The sequence below is a fragment of the Prunus mume genome, linkage group LG4 (assembly GCF_029339155.1).
Source record: "Prunus mume cultivar Tortuosa linkage group LG4, ASM2933915v1, whole genome shotgun sequence".
NCBI lineage: Eukaryota > Viridiplantae > Streptophyta > Magnoliopsida > Rosales > Rosaceae > Prunus > Prunus mume.
In genome coordinates this window covers 14,938,036-14,954,833 of record NC_142701.1, presented here as the reverse complement: position 1 = coordinate 14,954,833, position 16,798 = coordinate 14,938,036, and the positions used below count along the sequence as shown (strand labels likewise).

General features: G+C 38.6%; 4 protein-coding genes across 4 annotated transcripts; 2 read left to right on the top strand and 2 right to left on the bottom strand.

Moving 5' to 3' along the window:
- The first annotated feature begins 254 nt into the window (after nucleotides 1-254).
- Nucleotides 255-1,033, top strand: LOC103327499 (pathogenesis-related genes transcriptional activator PTI6-like). The gene has a single exon (XM_008229835.2). The coding sequence runs from the start codon at nucleotides 396-398 to the stop codon at nucleotides 963-965; it is 570 nt and encodes a 189-aa protein (XP_008228057.2). The 5' UTR covers nucleotides 255-395; the 3' UTR covers nucleotides 966-1,033.
- A 277-nt stretch (nucleotides 1,034-1,310) lies between these two features.
- LOC103327410 (RNA-binding KH domain-containing protein) lies at nucleotides 1,311-6,024 on the bottom strand. Its single transcript, XM_008229732.3, has 7 exons — nucleotides 5,461-6,024; nucleotides 3,655-4,089; nucleotides 3,232-3,483; nucleotides 2,531-2,917; nucleotides 2,324-2,400; nucleotides 1,725-1,836; nucleotides 1,311-1,628 (listed from the first exon to the last, which is right to left on the bottom strand). The coding sequence occupies exons 1-7, from the start codon at nucleotides 5,914-5,916 to the stop codon at nucleotides 1,485-1,487; spliced, it is 1,863 nt and encodes a 620-aa protein (XP_008227954.2). The 5' UTR covers nucleotides 5,917-6,024; the 3' UTR covers nucleotides 1,311-1,484.
- A 3,849-nt stretch (nucleotides 6,025-9,873) lies between these two features.
- On the top strand, nucleotides 9,874-11,199 carry LOC103327411 (B-box zinc finger protein 32). The gene has a single exon (XM_008229734.2). It carries the CDS (start codon nucleotides 10,187-10,189, stop codon nucleotides 10,979-10,981), a length of 795 nt encoding a protein of 264 aa, XP_008227956.2. The 5' UTR covers nucleotides 9,874-10,186; the 3' UTR covers nucleotides 10,982-11,199.
- A 2,143-nt stretch (nucleotides 11,200-13,342) lies between these two features.
- On the bottom strand, nucleotides 13,343-15,815 carry LOC103327412 (beta-glucuronosyltransferase GlcAT14C-like). Its single transcript, XM_008229735.3, has 4 exons — nucleotides 14,997-15,815; nucleotides 14,716-14,791; nucleotides 14,296-14,411; nucleotides 13,343-14,188 (listed from the first exon to the last, which is right to left on the bottom strand). Exons 1-4 carry the CDS (start codon nucleotides 15,514-15,516, stop codon nucleotides 13,644-13,646), a joined length of 1,257 nt encoding a protein of 418 aa, XP_008227957.2. The 5' UTR covers nucleotides 15,517-15,815; the 3' UTR covers nucleotides 13,343-13,643.
- Between the last annotated feature and the right edge of the window lie 983 nt (nucleotides 15,816-16,798).

Below are 16,798 nucleotides of genomic sequence, written 5' to 3'. Positions count from 1 at the left end.
TTTTTTTGTTTTTTTGTCGAATTAACTTTTGCTTCGTTAAAGAGTCAAACAATCAGTTACATTCGACCTTTGCTTGCCGATGTGGCATGTGCGGGTCCACGTAGCGCCAACTCAGACGGAAAAACAGTGGACCGCACACATCTCTTTCTCCTCTTTCTTTTCCCCCTCTCTCTTCTTAAAAAGGGAATATCCAACCTCCAGATTCTAAAATTAAAACTTCTCCCTCACTATCACTCACTCACTCACTCACTCACTACAACTCACTGCTTTCTGTATGATTTTTGCCTTCCCTTCTTAGACGTTCGCTCCTCACATCAACAGAAACCCAATTTCATTTACCCAACCTTAAATTCCAGAGCAAGCACTCCTTCTCCCTACCCCAAGTTTCAGCGCAAATGACCACCGCCACCACCACCCTCACCAAACCCAAGATGATCCGTCAAAACCAAAACCCACCACCAAACCCGACCCGGCTCCCACCAAAGCAGCTTGTTCGGATCATTCTCGCAGACGCCGACGCCACCGACTCCTCCAGCGACGAAGACAGCGTCGTACCCGGTGTCAAACGGCATGTCAGAAAGATCAGCCGTGAGCTCTCCTCACCTTCGAATTGTTCCCGTCATTCTAAGCTGTCCAAGCGACGCAGCCCGCCCGAACCCGACCCGGCTAGCCGGGAAAAGTTCATAGGCGTCCGGAAGCGGCCTTGGGGCCGATATGCCGCAGAGATTCGGGACCCGACTCAGAGAAAACGGGTCTGGTTGGGAACCTACGACACTGCCGAGGAAGCTGCCGCTGTCTACGACAGAGCAGCGCTGAAGCTGAGGGGTCCTCACGCCGTCACTAACTTTACCATCCCCGTTATAGCGGAGGAGACGGTTGCTGATGAGGTGGTCCCCGCTGCGGGTTCGAGCCATGTGAGTGAGATTGGGGGAGAGGGAGGAGCTGCTGGTTATGTTTCGCTTTGAATTTAAATCTTTTTGTGTATCTTCAGTCTTAGGAAATAAAAAACATAAAAAAGCTCTTTTGTTTTTTACCTTGAATGTTAAGCCTTAATTAGTGTTTTTTTTTCTTCTTCTTATTATTATTTTGTGGTCACATCACATGTAAAAAATGCCATGTCAACAAACTTAACGAATTTATAACAATTTTTCTGACACAGAGATAATGGAAATGGAAATGTAATGGAGTAATCCTTCCTTGTGTCATGTCAACAAACTTAACGAATTGATAGGAACGGTGGAGATAGGAATGCATACAAAATGGGTTTAGAAATGCGAGGGGCCACTGTTTGACTCAACAGAAACCAAGAATGATGAAAAATTGAACTAAACTAAATATTGGAATTTGGATTTACAATGGAATTGCATGCAGAATTTACGCTTTGATGTGATGAATTCATTTACACTCTCTAGAGGGACAAAATTCATATCCACACTCCCATTCTTCATTCAAATGGGTGCCACTAAAACAGAATTATCAGATTGTCAAAGTTGTGTCTGCCCACAAAGGATGAAAGCTTGAATGAGGCTCTGAGCAGTACGCATTTTATCCGGGGTTCCGGACACTACAACTTGGGTTTCCGAAGATCCAGACTTTGAATCATGAACAACCAAATTTGCGCCTGAGATCTGCAGATGAAATATCCATGAAAAAAGATCCCCATCAACACATTGCCAATTTTGAATGCAATACCATTGAACTAATAATAGGACAGATAAACTCACCTGCCGGATCTGATTCAGATTACTGTTGTTCTCTCCATAAACGTGACAAATCAATGTCTGAGGAATCATGATCTCAACGGTTGTGCTACTTAAGTAAGGCGGTTGACTTCCGCTGCTCAAATAAAATTTGCAGAAAAAGGTTAGAATGGCAGCAACAGCATTGAAGTTGTTTGCATGGATTAAAAATTAGGGAACTGTTATTGGCAATCCAAAATACTCATCCTGCACTTGTCTAAGTGCATTTTGTCTTATGTTTATACAATGCACGGTTAAAGGATGAGTTTTTTATGAGCGTCAATAACAACTCCCTAAAATTATAGAGAGAAACAAGGATATATTCAAGTTCACTAAATACTACACTCAGATTATGTGCCCATTCAGGTTTATCCAAACAGTATTACTTATCACAATCATGTTTGAATTTAGCAAATTACCACAACCATAATAGTTGAATTCACAAGATAAATAACATGGCCAGAAGTGTCAACATGTGGTGCCACTTTAATAAGTAATAAAAAATTTACCTCTATCTAATCATAAATACTTGAGATTTCAATAGCATATAACAAATGTCATTTCCAGAGGCTACAAAATATTACCTTCGTAGAGACCCATTTCTTGGAGCCATGCCCAAACCAACATCAGCAGTTCCCCTAGGAGTCCCACAGCTTACTCCCTAGAAGCATCCAACAGACCGGAAAAAGAGGTTTAACATAAATATTAGAAATTGACATAGATAGGTTATTCTCCCCATGATAGATCAAAATATAAAAGTCTAAGGTTTTTTAAAAGTATAAGGCGCCAACCTGGGGAGTCCATGCTCTTGGAGAAGGACTCTCATATGTTGGACCATGTCCTGGTCGCTCATTGCCAAAAGAATAGGGAGCTCGGTCCATGTGAGATGGGCCATTGTGATCCATACTATGTGAAAATGAAGGCTGATGATCGGGAGGTTGGGATGGAAAAGCAGAATGATCAATTCCATGATGGAATCTACCAGGTGAAGGATAGGGACCGGGGGAGGCTGGGTTATGCCTTGGTCTAAAGGAGGGTGGAGGCATCTCGGGAAATGGAGACATGTAGGGTGGGCCACTGAAATTAGCATAAGGAGGTTTCATTGGGAATATGCTCTCCCGAATCCTACTTGTTATATGAAAGAGGGCATCCTGTACAGACTGCAAGCTACCAATAACCTGCCATAAACCACCAAGTGAATATCCTGATAGTGCATTTAGCAAGAATAGGATACTCAAGTCCAGAAAAAGAACCCGTGGACCAACAGAAAAATAGAGAGAAGAATGATATTTATATATTTTAGATCAAACAAATAACTGTGTTACTAGTTATATTTAGGAACCAAAACATGCATCCAATCCCATAAATCAACCCAATGTCCATGTAAGGCTAACAGCAACTTTCTTTATCCAGTATGGCCACATCATACTTAATTAGATAATTGAAGATAAGGCCACATGACATACAGCAGGCATGTGCAGTATTATATTACCTGTACAACTTCATCATTGTGGTAGCCACCCTTCTGAACTTGTTCCTTTGGAAAAATCCGTATACTAGCACCAGTAGCTCTTCTCATTTCAGTAATAATGAAACCTCCTTTACCCAATAAACAACCTATATGCTGTGGATGTACAAGAAGCCTAGCCACTACTGCAGCTCCAGGTTCAAATCCAATCTCCGCAATTCGATGATGTACACGAATAACGGCTTCCTGTGCTGGGGAATATTTTTGCTCTGGATTCTGCAATGAACTTCCGACGTCAAGCTTGAACATCCTTTTTGTTTTGTTTTGTTTTATTTTAACTTTTTAGAGTGGGTAACCAAACATGTATAAAGACTAATATAAAGAAAATTAATGTTTCCAAGTAAGTACTAATAAAATGTAAAGGCACAAACAGTTGAGCTCTAGTACCTCTTGTGCAGATATGATAACAACCCGCTCATCTGAATCAGGTGCACAATCAGCTATCTTGATTGATGCACCAGTTTCACTTTGCAAAATCCGGATAATGGAGCCACCCTTCCCTATCAGACTACCAACCTTATCAACTTGGCATAACAACTTGAATACCACCTCTTCTTCCATAAGCATCCTGTGACCGCTTCCAACATTTTCAGGCCCAGGAGTAGAAGAGTAATTCCTCGAGTGATAATCTGCAGCATTAAAGCCAGACACAAAACCCCGATGAGGAATAGGGTCAACTTGCGCAGGCATACCAGTTCCATGAATCAATCCCCCTGAAATTTTGGTAGCACCAGAGTTAGCTGCATCTACCTTAGGGTTATCCTGAAGACACCCTGAAACAGACAGTAGTGCTTTCTTCACAGCTTGAAAGTCTCCTGTTATCTGCATATCAAACCCACACAAATATAGCCCTAAGAAATACATTAGCACAACAAAAACAAAACATGTTATTTGCACCCCACGGTAGGTGCAGCATGCTTTCCCTTTTTGTGTTAGCAAGCATCATCCTGTTTTGTCTTTATTCAACCTTTTTATCTACTGTTGAATCTTTTTCTCTTGGGTCCCTATCATCTTTCACTTGAACAAAACAGAAAAAGAGAAGGTAATTGAAATTCATGTCTGCCTAGTTTTACCAAAAAAATCATCATGTGGTCTTCTTAATTTGCCTGTGTGCAAATGTTTTAGCAAGCAGTGAAGTGCACTCACTGACATTTATGAAACATATACTTAGCAAAAGAAAGAAAATCAATCAATCAATCAAATAATCAAATTTTACTAACTTAGCATATAAATACTGAAATACAGAACTCACTGCACTTGCGTGTTGCACAAAGCAATTCAGGAAACAACATGTCAAACCAACACAAAATATGTGTGGCCACATGGTTTAGGTAACCCACGAATATCTAGCACTTTATTTTGTTGAGAAAAACTTCGGTGGGACTATCATGGCACGTCATTATGCTAATTGTTGAAAGAAAGTCATTTCTTCTTATAAGATCATAAACTAATAAGACTTGATATTTTGTTTCTAAGTTATGCATGCTTTTCAGTTTTAACACACGACGTTGTTTGAGTGGTTTGTCATACCACATTAGCACAATGATGTGGTATGAGCGCTCTACATAAATTTTTCCAGTGTTAATGCAGTTCCTCATAACTGTTATACCATTTAAAAGCATCTCCAACCGATGTGTCAAACATGCTACATAGACATTTAACAGCTAAAAATAACATCTCACATCACTCCAACCGATATGTCAAAGCTGATGTGGAATGAAGGTTGAAGGTTGAGATGTTATTTTTGACATCCCAAAAGCAAGATGTCAAATGAATATTTTATTATTTTTTCTTTTCTTTTCTTATTAATTAAAATGAATCAACACTAAAATGTAATAAAGTAATAATTTAATTTGACATATCGGGTGGAGTGTAAAGCTGTATAAAATGTCAAATTGCCACATCAGCCATCAAATTTAAATTTGATGTTTGGTATTTGACATCTCCCTTGGAGATGCTCAATTACACAAAATTATCACGTACATCATTCAATAGAATCGTAGTAAAAGCAACAAATAAATAACCATAAAATCTCGACAATTGCACATCGATCACCAAAACAAAGCACTCAGAACATACGTAAAAGGGAACAAGCTTACAGAAACAGCAGAACAATTACAAAGCATCCACATTTTACAATTTCAATGCAAGCCAACAAGAAAATAATAATAATAATAATAATAAATTCATTACCTGAATCAACTCATCTCCAGAAGATGCACACGGCGGAATCTGGTCTCTGGGCAAAACCCTAACGTGAGCCCCACTCTCATGCCTAATCTTCTCCACAATCTTGCCCCCTCTCCCAAGCACACACCCAACTTGACTAGTCGCCGCCAACAGCCTACAACACACCAAACCTCCGCCATTATTGCCCTTCTCTGCTTCACCGGCCTCGTCCACCACAGCTCTCCTGAAAACCCTAACCAGGGCCTGCTGGGCGGGAGACCCTTCAGGCTTGTCTAGGGTTTGGGTTGTGTTATTGGGGGATTGGGCATTTGGGTCGGCGAAGATGAAGACGACGCACTCGTCACTGCCATGGGTCGGGTGTTCGATGCGGACCTTGGCGCCGGGGGTGGGGCCCAGTTTGGGGATGAGGGCGTTGGTTTTCGAGGATGGCAGGAGCAGGCGAAAGAGGGCGCCTTCCATTGATGATCGAACCTACTGTCTATTCTCTAGTGAGCACACAGTGGATGGATACAAGTGTCTCTCTCTAAAAGAAGCGGGGTGTTCTGAGTAAATCTTTGGGTTTGGATAGAATCATCCCAGTAGCAAATATCATATGTGGGCTTGTTCTTCAAACCCAATCTCTCTCTTTTGGACCAGAACAAAAAAAATGCAATTTCTTTCTAAGTCCACCGATCCCCCATATGTCATCTCAGTTTGTTGATATTGTCCTATGTTTATTGGATAGCACACCAGCCACGTGGTGTACTCGGAACATATAAAAATTTCTCCTTGTTGTGATATTTGTGCGTTTAAACCAATTTCGATGGCTTAGATATGATAATAAATTTTGAAAAGCATATCGAAGATGAAATTCTTTTCAAAAAAACATTTGGGTGAAAGGAAAAAAAAAAGGCTACTAGAAAATGCCAAATTCAAAGCAAAAAATACACATGTTCGATACGGTCTAAACCTTGTTAGAAAATAGCACGTTTTATATTTAGATATTGTCAATCTAGCTAAATTATTGGTTGCAACACATGAAACCGTTGTTTTTATACTTAATATGTTGGGAACAATTTATATGTATAATCGTTACATCGTCACGGAGAGTTATTAATTCATGTATTGTAATATGAATGGACAACAAGTTTATACTTTAGATGATAGTATTAATAAATAAAACACGTGCTATAATATTTGCAAATTATAACACATGTGTTGGTATTAGGATCATACCAAAACTCTCTCGTGTGTTAAATGTATGGAGAAACTTGCATCATGTGCATGTGAGAAAAGAGAATAGAGATGTCTATATTTGGCATGGGTGATCAAATGGAGCAGTGCCATCACGGTGATGTTTCAACTCCTAGACCTTAAACCCAACCACATGGTCATGCTGTCTCAAGACATCGCGATTGTATTACTTTGCATTCCTATATTGCACATTGTTCACGTGCAAAAATAAAAACATAAAATTAGCTAGTATGGTTCTAATTGTGGTTGTTAAGAAACTTCTTCCACCTCCCAAAGCCTAACACAATTGAAATAGCCATCTCTTGAATGGAGGAAAACTTGAGGGGATAAAATTTAAGAAGACTAAGCTCTTTTCTCTTTAATTAGGCTTTTTTTTTTTGTCACAACATGTGGGTATAGCTCTTTTGCAAGAGAATTGTACATGTGTCTTAATTTCATGGTTGATTTGGGGGCTAGGTTGGCTAGGTTGGTATGAGGGAATAATGGTATATTCGATGGACTTCTGTTAGATTTGCACTTGAGAGATCGTGATAGGTTGATAAGTTTTTAATTAATCCTATTACAGTGGTGGATGTGAAGTATGATTTCTCTTATTATATTTCTCAACGAAGAATGCTAATGATAATCGTTTACGTGTGTACGAGCATTTATCAATTGTTGATATATACCTTATAAGACCCATTTTAATAAACAACTCACAACAACTCATGTGCATACGAACATCTACTCTAAGCACATCTCAATTTCCAATGTATATAGCATGACGTTCAAGTCACACGTTCCGAGTAACTTATTTTTTGAGAAACATACACCCTATTTAATTCAGAATTCACCAACAAATATACATCTTGTGGCTCTCATTGCTCCATTCTCTTCAACCAACGCACAACCATTCTTGACCTAGTATTAGATTTCACAAAGAAGAATGATTCTTTTCTCTCACAGAAAGCTTTCCCGCAATGCTTTTTGCACCATTGATTTTGTGCACACAAAAGACTCGAATGATTTATGGCCCGAATTCAAAAAGGAGAAAGAAAGCTCCAATTCAGGGACAATTGCCTGGCCCACCCATAAGTAAATCATTCCAATCACGCCAGACGTGTGCTCAACCACCGCTTCTACTGCGTGGTTTTGTATCAACCGCCAGCTATAACTCACACGCGTCACTCATCCGCTGGGCCGCTGCCTCATTCAAATTATTATTATTATTTTTGTTTTTTCAGAGAAAATTTTCTTGTGGTGGATGAATTGTGGTTGATTTACTTGTGTGGTTGAAATTAGAATGGTGAAGTAACCGTCCGCTCAGATTTTGCCACGTTGTCAGTTACCGTATGGTGGGTTTGAGGAGCTTTCTTTACGCAACTAAGGCCATGAAGCCGCTCTTAATACGCCTTCGTCACTCTAATTTGTATTCTTCCAATTTTATTATCTTTTTAATAATTATTTTAATGATAAGATATACGTTTACAACCTTATGCGTCCTTTGTACCTAAGAAAATTAATCTCGATCAAATCACGCTATAATGGGAATACAAGACAAATTATAGCTCCTCGACAAAAAAGAAAAAGAAAAAAAGACACAAATTATAGTTCATGTTATTCAACTATAACTCCAAATATGTCATTGTGGTTTGATTTGATGTCTGTAACTCTACCGGCATTGAGTATTTACATTCTTATTCAAGGCGAAACTTCGAACATTTTGAGACAAAGCACAATATATTTTATTTTTGAAGTAAAAGACTTCAATTAGTAATTTTTAACATTTTAAAACCATGGAAAATTTTAAATATTTCTGAATACTCAAAACATTATATATATATATATATACATATATAAATAAATAAATAAAGTTCTACTTTAAAATTGGGAACTACGCAGAAGAAGCCGAGGGGTATATTTGGAAACTCCAGAACTTCCAAATTTTGCAAGGTGTTCTGGAGGTTGGGATTTGAATGATGGTGACGTAGTCAAGTAGTGCCACGTGTTTCGACCATAAAAAAAGAAAGTAGTGCCAGGTGTTGATTCTCTGAAATGCCGCTCCAACTTCTGGTAGAGAATTAGTTGTCGTTGGGGCTCACTTCGCGCCATAGTTGGTAGCAACCAGATATTTTCCAGACGAACCTCACATTTATTATTTTAATATTACTCGTCCAAGTACCCTTCTTCAATAAAAAAAAAATTTCTTCAACACTATTTTCATTTTTGCCCATTTTGTTAATCATTTTACTGGATTCACCCTAAACATCAAATAATTGCCCCAATGTTTTTTTTTATTTAAAAAGGAGGATTATTTGGAGAAATTATAAAATACTACAAAGTCGTAGTTATGATATACATAAATATTATTGTTGAAATTATACCTCCAATGGTACAATTAGTTGTCTCTATTTTCATGATTGTATCTAGTGAAAAAAGGAATACAAGTGATCATTTTAACTCCACAATTAAAATTTGAAGTTAGGCTTAAGGCTTGTAGTTATATATAAAGAGCATTTACCTACATACGAAGTTATAGTTTAAAAATTCTCTTTCATCACACTCTTGACCTTCTTTCTTGAAATGACCGTGATAGTGCCACAAATAAAATTTCATTCATCCAAAATATAGACGTGTTGTTAATTTCTCACAATTGATGTATCATGTACAATGACATTCTCCAAATTTGTGCCTCATTCGAATCCATTAATTTTCTTATCCATATCCTTAACTTTTAAAAAGGTAACGGAACATAGAGGGGAGGGAAAAAGCAAAAACTTTCAAGTCGCATGAATAATTTGTGGTGATTGTATATATCAATAATTTATTTTGTAAGAGGCTTGTAGTTCAAGTGATTTACAACATTTATCATAGCATTCGATTCTCCTCTCCCTTCAATATGGCTTGAATTTTTTTTATTAAAAAAAAAAGCAATTTACTTTGAAAGCTTTCCTAATCACTAAAAAATGAAAAAAAAAATGAAGTTAGTAGAGATGTAAGATAAAAAGAAAAGAAAAGGGTAGTTGGGACTTAGATGCAATAACCAAAAGTAAGAGGACTGAAGGTTGCCAAAAAAACCAAAAAGTAGGGTGAGTTTATGAGTAGTTTCGAGGGGAACGAGGTTTATGTGGACAGAGACTGAGAGAGTCCAAGGCAAAGCCAAATACAGACACATGAACACACACCCTTATTTTTCTTCTTCTCTCCTCTCTCTCATTTGTTTTGTTCTCCTCCATAATTTTATTTCTTTTTTCTTAAATTATAAATTCAAACAGCCCTCCACAGCCTCCTCCACTCAAACACACACAAAAACACAAGGCTCCCTCTCCTCCTCATTATCAACCATAAAAAAAAGACAACTCAAACTCTCTCTCTCTCTCTCTACCTCTCTGTCACTACCCACACCATTTCATTCCCCACCGCCTTTCTCTCCATTTAATCCCCCCACACCCTCAAATCACCTCACCACCTTTCAAACTTACAACCCAAATCCTCCAGCTCTCTCGCCTTCTCCACCATGAAAGCTAGGGTTTGCGAGCTCTGCGACCAAGAAGCTTCGCTCTACTGTCCCTCCGATTCTGCCTTCCTCTGCTCCCGCTGCGACGCTAGGGTCCACCAGGCCAACTTCCTCGTCGCTCGCCACATCCGCCAATCTATCTGCTACAATTGCAAAAGTCTCGCCGGAAGTCGGGATCTCCGGTCACTCTGCTCGTCATGCGCGCCGGATAATTTTTCTGGTCATGGCAGCGGCGACGGGGACACCCAGTCCTCATCCTCGGCTTGTTCCGCCTGCGTCTCCAGCACTGATTCCTTTGGCGGAACTGCAGCGACGAAGGCTGGGTTCGATAACCGGAAATCGGAGAGCTCCGTAACTCAGGTTTCCAGTAAGTTGTCGAATATTCCGGCAAGATTCTCCGGCGCAAAGAGGAAGTGCGTACAGAGGGCGCGAGCACGAACTTCGACGAGCGTGGATGCAAAAGCGGAGGGTAGTTTCGTAAATTGGTGCAGTAAGCTGGGGCTGAATGGTAATTATACCGCGGCGGTGGTGTCGACGGCGTCGAATGCGTTGGGATTTTGCTTGGGGCGGTTGGCTGGCGTGCCCCTGAGAGTGTGCCTGGCGGCGTCGTTTTGGTTCGGATTGAGATTCTGTGGGGACAGGTCGGTGTCCACGCGTCAGAATCTGAAACGGATTGAGGAATTGTCGGGAGTGCCGGCTAAGCTGATCCTGGCCGTTGAAGCGAAGCTCGGGCGGGAGCTGAGAATTAGGCGCGCACGGCGTGATGATCTAGAGGAGGGGTGGGCAGAGTGTTGAGTGTCAGCGTGTGATGAATCTCGCACGTGCGAGTGCAATGTAGGAGTGTGAACTGAAGTGATTTTAGTGATTAATTAGTCAACAACAGAAGATTAGGGTTCAACTGAGGCAAAAAAATTTAAATTAACTTTGTAAGTTTTCGGTTTTTAGTTTTTGTTTTCGGGTATTATTTTTAAAATTTTTATTTTGCAAAATCATGGTCCATGGATGGTTCTTTTTCTGGTTGTTCTTTATGATCATTGAAACAGTACAAAACTAGAAATTATTGAAAATCGATCAATCTTGGCCACATTTTCATGATTTCTCTGGTTCGTAAGGTGTTTAGACCAGTTTTTGGTTCATGGTTACTAACGCCCGAGCTTATACACGAAATTTTATTGTACAATTGAACTTCCAAAAAAAAGAAGGGGTAATGGATTTTCCCACACTGCCCAACTAGGAAAGTATTTTATAGTTATTAAAGCGTTTTATTAGAGCATTTTACTTCACATTCACGACAAGAGTTTGGCTCTCATACGCATCTTTTTAATACGAAAAGAAAAAATAAACGTGATTGATCGTCTGTTATGTTATTCTCAACATTTCTTGGTATAAAAGAAATAGATTCCTCATGCTCCGTAACGTGACGTGAACGTACAAAATTAAAATGCTAAATTGATCTTCCCTACTGCCGGAATAATGGGCCACTGGTAATGACCATTTGGTCTTCACGTTGTTGGAGTAATTCCTGAGCTTATACACGAAATTTTATTGTACAATTGAACTTCCAAAAAAAAGAAGGGTAATGGATTACCCACACCGCCCAACTAGGAAAGTGTTTTTGTGGTTGTTCTAAGACCAACTTTTATAGTTATTAAAGCTTTTTATTAGAACATTTTACTTCACATTCACGACAAGAGTTTGGCTCTCATACGCATCTTTTTAATACGAAAAGCAAAAATAAACGTGGTTAATCGTCTATCATGTTATTCTCAACATTTCTTGGTATAAAAGAAATAGATTCCTCATATGCTTCCTATCATATGTGGCATAAGATATTAAGCTATGTTACCACGTAATAAGATGGGTGTGTGTGTGGTGAGTGCAATTTGGTTGACATTTCTGAAAATACATTGAACACATCTCTTGAAAGTTATCATTCATCAGGTTAACTTGCTCACCTGAACAAGCAAACTTCCAAATCATGTATAGGAAAAAAATCTTATTAGACAGTGTGGTAGTGGTAGTAAATTTGCCAGGTCTCATCATATAAAGCAACCAAACGACAGCAGATGATACTAAAAGGGCAAGTTGGGATGACATAATGGAATTAATAAAAGAGGTTGATACTTTGAGTACAAAGAAAGGTCATAATAAATAAGGCAGATATTTCTAAAAAAACTATAAATGTGAGGACTGAAATGTGATTCTGATTGAGGCATTTCAGAAAAAAAGGTTTGGTGGTGGAAAATTAAGAACAATAATAAGTTCTGGTTGTGGCTGCTGTTCGAAAGTTGTTGCAAAGAATCCAATGAACAGATAGAGTAGTGGGAAATTTGTTGCATCATCGAAACCAATAATAGTCACTCATTTTCTTAATAAGTGTAAGGAAAATGCTAGGGAGACCATCTTTAGAGATCAATTTATGTACGATCTCTTTAATAAAGGCGAGATCCATTATATTGGTGGACTCCATTTCTATTTGAGAGATGATACACGAATTGGTCTCCAAAAATGATCTCCCTGACATGACCCAAGTGGTAATGATTTAAGCTTTTATGTTTCCATCTTTGTTCTTCTACCCCTCATCTATAATTGCCTGTCTGCACTAATTGCTTATGTGTAAAGATGTTGATCCTGAATCACATCTTTGGTTGGTTGGTTGGTTGGATATTAATTTACTTCTACATCCAAGACCAATGAAATTTGCAGGTTTTCTTTTTCTGTGGCCAGTTGATGGAGAGAAGAAATATATGACCACATGTTGGGAATCCAAAAAGCTAAGCAACCTTTAGAGACATCAGAATAATGTGTAAGTATCACTTCTATAAGACCTTCACTTATTACTTCTACAAATACCCACATGCAAAGAAATTAGATGAAGATTTTGGTTGAAATGCATTGGAAGAAAATTTGTCTAAATCCATAATAGTATTATTGACTTTTTTTTATATTAAAAACTTAACAGATGTGTACTATTTTGGGTTTTGCCCTTTTGTAAGTGCTATTAGGAATCAGATTCACAATATTAATGTCCATGTTTTAATTAAAGGGGTATTTGATTTTACTAAAATGGCCTCAATCTGTCAAGAAAAATGTGAAGCTCAGGCTCACAATAGATTATTTTTTCTCACTTATAAGATTTTGAATAACCAAAGATGATCATCAGCTTGCAACATTGACAGCTCTTTCAAATTCAGGCTCAAAGGCAATTAAAACTATGGTAAAAACCCAGTACCAGAATATATCTCTCATCAAATGCATTCAAAAACAGTGCAGATCTAATCTTCCTATTTTACTAACCATACAATGCTTTGTTCAATCAAAGATGGGGCAAGAAAAAAGCCAGGCATATTCTCGACAAATGTGGTTGGAAGTGTTATTTTGGAAAGAGAAAAAATAAAATTTAAAAGATTTCATCACCATTTGGTTCTAGAAAAGTTACTAATGTATTATGTATGTATCAGTGTTCTTGGCAGTGACTGGTTGTAAATCTCCCTTCTACAGCAAGCTTAGGCAATAGTTCTCTAAGACTAATGCCACGAGGACCCGGCTTGACACTGTTAATGTTGTCCCAAGCTGGACACAACTCCTCCTGAGCTGTTGAATTCTCTAGGCTCTTACTTATTCCTAGGTCAGGGCACCATTCTCCGGGAACCAACCCTTTGGAACTTCGGTTTAAAATATTCTCATCGATCTTGTTTAGTACCGGATCATCTGCTTGAAATGGTCTTGCAAAAGCTGCTCCACTTGCTAGCATTTGATCATAGTGTGACATGCTTAGGACTTGAGATTCCCCGAGTGCATTCAAGTCCCATACAATGTACCTCAGATCATTGTTCACTACAGAGTTTTGGAACTCAGCGGAGCTGCAGATGATTGTGTGGAAGTAAGACTCAAGAGGGTAAGGCACATTGCTGATGTACATCAGTAACTTTCTTGGAAAGTTGTCCCATCCTTTGACACAGTACTCCATGAAATCTCTGGTTAAAATCATCCAAGGTGAACCTATACGACAAGATTATAATAAAACCGAAAATTTGCCAACTTACAGAAATCATAATCATGTAACTTGTTGAATGCACATTTAGTGGCATTCTGTAAGAGCAACTGACCTCCAAATATTGTGAAAGCATCTGGCATGGACCTGTTCTCTACAGCATACATAAGTGGAGTGCTCTCCTGAAGATATAAATTAGGATCTACAACGATTCGATCCATATTTTTCTGCCTGCACCCAATCAACTTCCATTTAGAAAATTCAGGACAAGGCAAATTTTGACTTAAAACTTATGGCCTAAATGCAATTCAAGAGGCATATATATGCAGGCTATTTGGGTTGATCATTTATGTCCTAAAACCTGCCTCATCAGTTAATAGATCTCATATGTGAAAGTTCATGACCAGGAGAATTTAAGTTCAGTCCTATAACTTTGCCTCCATCCATGTCACATTGTAATAAAAGAAAAAAAGAAAAATTCTGAAAGGAGGTAAGAGAAACAAAGTATTGGGAACATTAAAAGGCTATTGCTTACTCTTTCCAGCCAGTCTTGTTTGTAAAATGTATAAAATTGGTATTCCTTGGCAATAAAGTGAAAGCATGGAGCAGATCTGAACAAAAAAAATTAAATATATTCCTAGTCAGCACAAGCAAAGTCATAAAAGTTCCTAATTATACATAATCCTATAAAATTTTGTAATTGGAAGTAGTTTAAGGTAATGAAATCCAATAATTTTTAGCATTAAATGACAGTGACAATAATTTTTAGTTCCCAAACAATTTCAAGGACAATTATTTTGATTTGATATCACTTACCATCCTGAGGGATGAGTGGATAGTCAGAAGCACTTAAAGTGATGAACCAGTCCCAATCTGCACTGAGCTTTAGAAGCAATGCTGCAGCATGAAGTGTGGCAGCAAGAGCAGAAGACCCCATCTGGTTGAGGGCATAACTTTTTCCAACAACATTAACATTTCCAAAGGCCTGAAAAACCTTCTCAGATTGAACATAGAGGGCTAGCTGTCCTCTATCATAATCTGAAGAACCAGCATCAAGTTGCAGCAGATACTGGTTTCTCGGATGATATATTGCCTTCAACAGCCTCAATATTTTCTCACTTTCTCCATTAGTACCACATATCCAATAAGCAAACACAGGGGGGTAGCCACTCCCTTTTAATGGGGTTTTCATTGAAAGTTGGTACTTGCTGCCCTCCATAGAAAACACTTTGTTTGATGATCTCGATAAAGCTCCCAACAACACTAAACAAGCTGCAAATGCAAGAAGCCATAGACGACAACCCGAGAACCATCCAAAAGTGTTTGATACTCTCATTGGGGAAAGCTTAATGTCAATTAGCTTGAAATGTTTCTGATAAATAAACCGTCAGCCACCAATGCCAAGCATTAAAATCATTAAAATCCAAGAAACCAAACTTTTCCTAACCAGTATGAGATGCGTTTGTGTAAATGAAGCTAACCACAGTTGCAACATTACAATACCCTTGAAAGGAGAAAAAATGCATCCATGAACTTGAAACAAAACCTTACATTTGGTAAGGAGTTCATGTGAATAAGGTAAAGCATCTGTGTTGGGCCAACAGAAAAAAGAAAAGAAAAGAAAAGGGCATCTGTGAAACCAAGGTGAGGTTGGGAGCTTGATATTGAAGAAAACAAGGAGGAGAAATTTGTCAAAGTTAGAATACGTTCAACGCAAGGAAACGGATTGTACATTATGGCAGGCCTTTTGAAAGGGACTTGGAGAAAGAAAAAAAGAGAGAGTTGAGAGGTGGCTGTTTTATGCTGGTTAAGATGTTAGTTTAATTATTGGTGGGGTTTCAAGGTCGGTTGAAAGCTTTGAAACGCAAATTTTTTCTTCTTTTTTATTTTATTATTTTTTGTATGTGACAGTGGCACAGTAACAGTGAGAGATAACCCATTCAGCAGGTTTATGCAAGTTAATTTTTAATTCCTTGGCACTTGGCACCTGGAAAGTTCAGAAAAAACCAAATCAGTATATTCTTTCTGTGGGGGTTTTCTAGTTCCATTTGATATGTTGGGGTTTTCCTTCTCTCAAAAAATTGAATAGAAAGTATATTTTTGACCAATTTGTAGTTGTTGATGCTCAAAATGGTCAAGCCAAGATTGAGTCCAACTTAGTAATGAGGTGTGATGGATGATGAATGAAGGTGAAGACCTTAAGCATGTGTATAAAGACTTGGGCAAGCGATAAATGTAAAGAAGACAAGATATACGTGGTTCACCCTTAATGAATGGGCTACGTCCACGGAGAAGTATGTTCTCATTATAATAGTGTATGATTACATTTGTACATGGGGTTGGACCCGAATATAAAGATAACAAGTGAGATGCCCAGGTCAGGGATCTAGAAGAGAGTCCCCGGCCCTAGGGTCTAGCTCTAAGACCCGGATCCTCCTCTAAGTGGAGAGAGGAAGTCCCTATTTATAGGGAGGTGAAAGTGGGAGGTTTGTGTAGATTTCCGATGTGGGACTTTGTGCAAGTCGTTGTGGTGGTGACACGTGTCATGGTGTTGATGCTCTTGGTGCTAGTTGCTTTGAGACTGGATATGCTCGGTTGATTATGGTGTAAACAGTAGT

Bases quoted from the DNA above. Each gene is read 5' to 3' on its own strand.
- LOC103327499 (XM_008229835.2), top strand. From the start codon at position 396: ATGACCACCGCCACCACCACCCTCACCAAACCCAAGATGATCCGTCAA.
- LOC103327410 (XM_008229732.3), bottom strand. From the start codon at position 5,916: ATGGAAGGCGCCCTCTTTCGCCTGCTCCTGCCATCCTCGAAAACCAAC. The intron at 3,484-3,654 runs GTACTAGAGCTC...AGTTCATTGCAG, and splicing joins TTATCATATCTGCACAAGAG to AATCCAGAGCAAAAATATTC. The intron at 1,629-1,724 runs GTGAGTTTATCT...TTTCATCTGCAG, and splicing joins ATCTGAATCAGATCCGGCAG to ATCTCAGGCGCAAATTTGGT.
- LOC103327411 (XM_008229734.2), top strand. From the start codon at position 10,187: ATGAAAGCTAGGGTTTGCGAGCTCTGCGACCAAGAAGCTTCGCTCTAC.
- LOC103327412 (XM_008229735.3), bottom strand. From the start codon at position 15,516: ATGAGAGTATCAAACACTTTTGGATGGTTCTCGGGTTGTCGTCTATGG. The intron at 14,792-14,996 runs GTAAGTGATATC...TTTTTTGTTCAG, and splicing joins TCCACTCATCCCTCAGGATG to ATCTGCTCCATGCTTTCACT. The intron at 14,412-14,715 runs GTAAGCAATAGC...GATTGGGTGCAG, and splicing joins AACAAGACTGGCTGGAAAGA to GCAGAAAAATATGGATCGAA.